At 37.0% G+C, this 3,799-nt stretch overlaps 1 protein-coding gene across 1 annotated transcript; it reads right to left on the bottom strand.

The window, feature by feature from the left end:
* Positions 1-444: 444 nt before the first annotated feature.
* LOC132163648 (uncharacterized) lies at positions 445-3,551 on the bottom strand. Its single transcript, XM_059574017.1, has 5 exons — positions 3,391-3,551; positions 2,515-3,032; positions 1,939-2,034; positions 888-947; positions 445-708 (listed from the first exon to the last, which is right to left on the bottom strand). Exons 1-5 carry the CDS (start codon positions 3,491-3,493, stop codon positions 490-492), a joined length of 996 nt encoding a protein of 331 aa, XP_059430000.1. The 5' UTR covers positions 3,494-3,551; the 3' UTR covers positions 445-489.
* Between the last annotated feature and the right edge of the window lie 248 nt (positions 3,552-3,799).

Raw genomic sequence — 3,799 nt, forward strand, 5'->3', positions numbered from 1 at the left:
TGTGATATAAAAATAAAACTAATTAAAAGATTGACGGGACATGGTAGATTAAGAAGGGTAAGTATAGTTTCCCAGACAAGAATAACCAAAAAAGAAAAACAAAATAAATATGCTAAAATGACTATAAAATCAAAAAGATGAATCACCAAAGGCATAAATAGTCAAGACAATGTTGACAATTTTTACTGCAGTGAATATACTACATACCAAGTAAAACAACACTAAGTAACAGAATAAATTATGTTCACTTAATCAAAATGAAGAATCCTCACATCCACGAGTCACTCGGGCTAATGATAATGTTGTGATTGCAGTTGATGTATGGTAACAAAAACATTGATTTACATGACATACCAACAAGACCATTGAGTTACAGGAAAGAGAGAATTCAACACAACCAATTATCAAGATTTTTTTTTCTTCATATTTTTCTTTTGCCAAGGGTACTCAATGTGGGCTGTTGACAAAAAGATGATAGAAATGTAACATTCACCTCCTACCAAAAGCTTCCAGAGGGTCCCTACCATCTGCATCAGCAATCATCTGGCTATCATAACTTTCATATTCGAAATCCCCATCAAGATTTTCCATGGTTTTTCCAAAAACAAACGATTTTGTCCCCATGGTTGTGAAAGGCATTAAACCAAAAGCTCGGGCTGTTTTGATCTCTCTGGCAACCTTCCTCTGGGCCTTGGCACTAATGCGAGTCTGTTCGATGAACAAAGAAAATAAAGGGAAGATTTACCCGTAAATTTGGCTCAATAAACAAGGAAAACAGAAGGAAGATTCGTGTGTAAACATCAGTTCTATCAAATCCAATCTATTGAAGCTACATGCTACATGAATTCCACACGCGCATTAATCCTTGTATACGGTCTCATTTTTACCTTGCTCCTCTTGATAATAATCCCAGCCTCCGTTATGAAGTTTGCGAGGAATCTAACATTCTGCATAGAATAGATAAGAAAGATCAAGAAGGATAGACATATTCCAGCCACAGTTATGAAGTTTGCGAGGAATCTAACATTCTGCATAGAATAGGTAAGAAAGATCAAGAAGGATAGACATACTTTATCTGATATTAAAAATACTGCAGTATGCCATATGAATACTATAAGCGTAAGCCCACTTCAAAGGGCAGCAGCATACTCGACTCTCAAATAGCCCTTGGACCAAAAACAAAGGGTAAAATCCACTTTTGAACAGTCTGGTAGCAGACAAGAAAAATCATGACATCAAAATACAACATAATCTGGCCACGATTTGTTTACACCCACCTCCATATATCCTTTTACCGTTCAGGAGTCTAGGACAACAATACATAATTCATCAGTTATTTTTTCTTTTTTCAATTATTGCCCAATGACATTACATTGCCAAAGAAGCCCCATTTTTTTTTTATTAAAGACATTAGTTTTAACCCTAAAAGTATCCCATCCAGATCCCTGAAAGTATCTTGGCTGTATCAATCAATATCCAACCAGTCAGTACTTCAAAATTATCCTACACCGTACTCCAAAAGGTTTAAACTATCCAAGAGTAATAGGTCCCCACTCTTGTTTATGGGAGGAGATGTCATTTGATCCAATGACCATAAACAATTAATTAAAATTGATAGAAAAAACAATGGACAAAAAACCCAACTTTAAAGACCTCAAATTGTGAAATGCACTATCCTTCCAATTCAGTGATCACAACCACTGATGGGGCAGCTCTTACAAGATCAGGAATTGAAAATCCTAATCATTATAAAGTCATCACTCTTATTTAGATATCGATCAATATAAGTCATAAGCATGGGATGTGATTGCAACTAGTAATCCAAAGCAACAGTAATCCTACTTCAATGACCGCATTCAAAAGAATGTAAAATCTTTCCACAAAGTACATTGATAGTCATCATATGTGGAGGTATGTATTAAATACAGATAAGCTCACCCTAAAATCAGCTTTTTGTAGAACCTCCTTTGTAGTAGTTTCAAATTCATACTTTTTGGAAGGTTTCCACACTCCTGGCCGTCTAAGATCAAGATCCTGCATAAGGTCATGCAGTGCTTAAATGAGAAAAATAAAAATAGGTTAATGGAAAAAGAAAACACCATCATAGCACCAGTAATAAAGGTTACACAGTAAACTGGAATGAAAAACATATACAGTAAACACAATTGTAATATTCACTAGCATATAGCTGTTAAGAATTCCCTATTTAACTGATAAAAAGAAATGAGCACGGGATTTTCCAGGACAATCATCTCATGAATCAAGAATCAGAGCATCAATTCATTTGACTCAATTTGTAAATAATTTTTAATATATATAAATCTTGAACAAATGGCACATGTGAATTCCATGGTGCTCAATCCTTACATCCTCATAGAATACATTATACACTCCAAACAAACAGGATCAGCTCAAAAGGCAATCTTTAGCATTTCCAAAATAAACCCAAAACCATTGTTATGGAATACTGGAAAGGCAGAATAATAGAGGCCTCAGCTGCGTGCACTACAATACCTTTGTCTCATAAGTCATTCCATGATCAGCATTGATATCCGCTCTAAACGAGTAATTGTCTTGCATTATTTCGTCCGAATCAAACTGAAAATATGCGGCTGCTTCCTTCAACCTCCCATCCAATCCATCGGACAAAGTGTTGAAACTTTCGTCTAGGCCATCCAGTGTCTGGGAATTACTTCCTTCACTCACTCTCGGACCCAATCTGTAGTGACCCCCTGGTCTATCAAGCTTTTGGAAAAAGGAATCGGACTTAGCATTGCCCCCAGAAGAGTCACCAAAAATCGACCTCTCAAACTCATCAGTTGGCTCAAATGAGTTTGTTTGCTTATAATCATCAACCCCACCACCACCTGTTCTCGGACCCAATCTGTTGCGACCCCCTAATCTATCCAACTTTTGGAAAAAGGCATCGGACTTAGCATTGCCCCCAGAAGAGTCACCAAACATCCGCCTCTCAGACTCATCAGTTGGCTCAAATGAGTTTGTTTGCTTATAATCATCAACCCCACCACTACCTGTTCAAAAGGTCGAAGACAATCAAAACAATAAATTCAGAAGCTCACACGGTCGTACCACCAAAACTCTAGTAGAACATAGCATACAGAAAACAACCCATTATGCTAAACCTCGAAACAACATAACCCCATCACGAAAACCTTCACAAAATTTCTCCATAATACACACACGCACACATTAATTTCATAACGATTTGCCCAAAAATAAAACAGTAACAAGCAATACACCTTGGAACAACATAACCCATCACGAAAGTCTTCATAAATTTTCTCCTTTACATACACACATTAATCTCATCATCCAACAAAAGGATCAAGCAATATGCGAATCTAGAAGTGAAATATACAAAGAGAACACCTGAAGTTGCATCTGTAGAGAGAGTTCGGACAACATGGGGTCGCGGAGATCGGCGCGATAAGCCATTTTGACATGAACGCAGCGCGAAAGAGACGATTTTCATTTCTGGTTTTGAGCTTTGCGCGCTCTACTACTTCTGGAAGTGTTCTCTCAAATCCGGGATTTAGAAATGAAACGCTTTTTTAGGGTTTTAGGTGGAAAGGGAACCACTTGGCATGAAATTGTTAATTGGGCTTAAGGCCTTTTTAGGGCCTCTCAATGTGTCTTCTTTGGCCCAAGAGAGAAGGCTAAGATTATGATTTACGGACAAAAGCCTGAAATAGCTTCCTTTTTTTAATGCTTTGTATTCAATCTTTGACAAAAGTGTTTTTTTTTTTTTTAAGTCACTTAAAACCCATTATATTAGTCT

This window comes from Corylus avellana, chromosome ca10 (assembly GCF_901000735.1).
Source record: "Corylus avellana chromosome ca10, CavTom2PMs-1.0".
NCBI classification, from domain to species: Eukaryota; Viridiplantae; Streptophyta; class Magnoliopsida; order Fagales; family Betulaceae; genus Corylus; species Corylus avellana.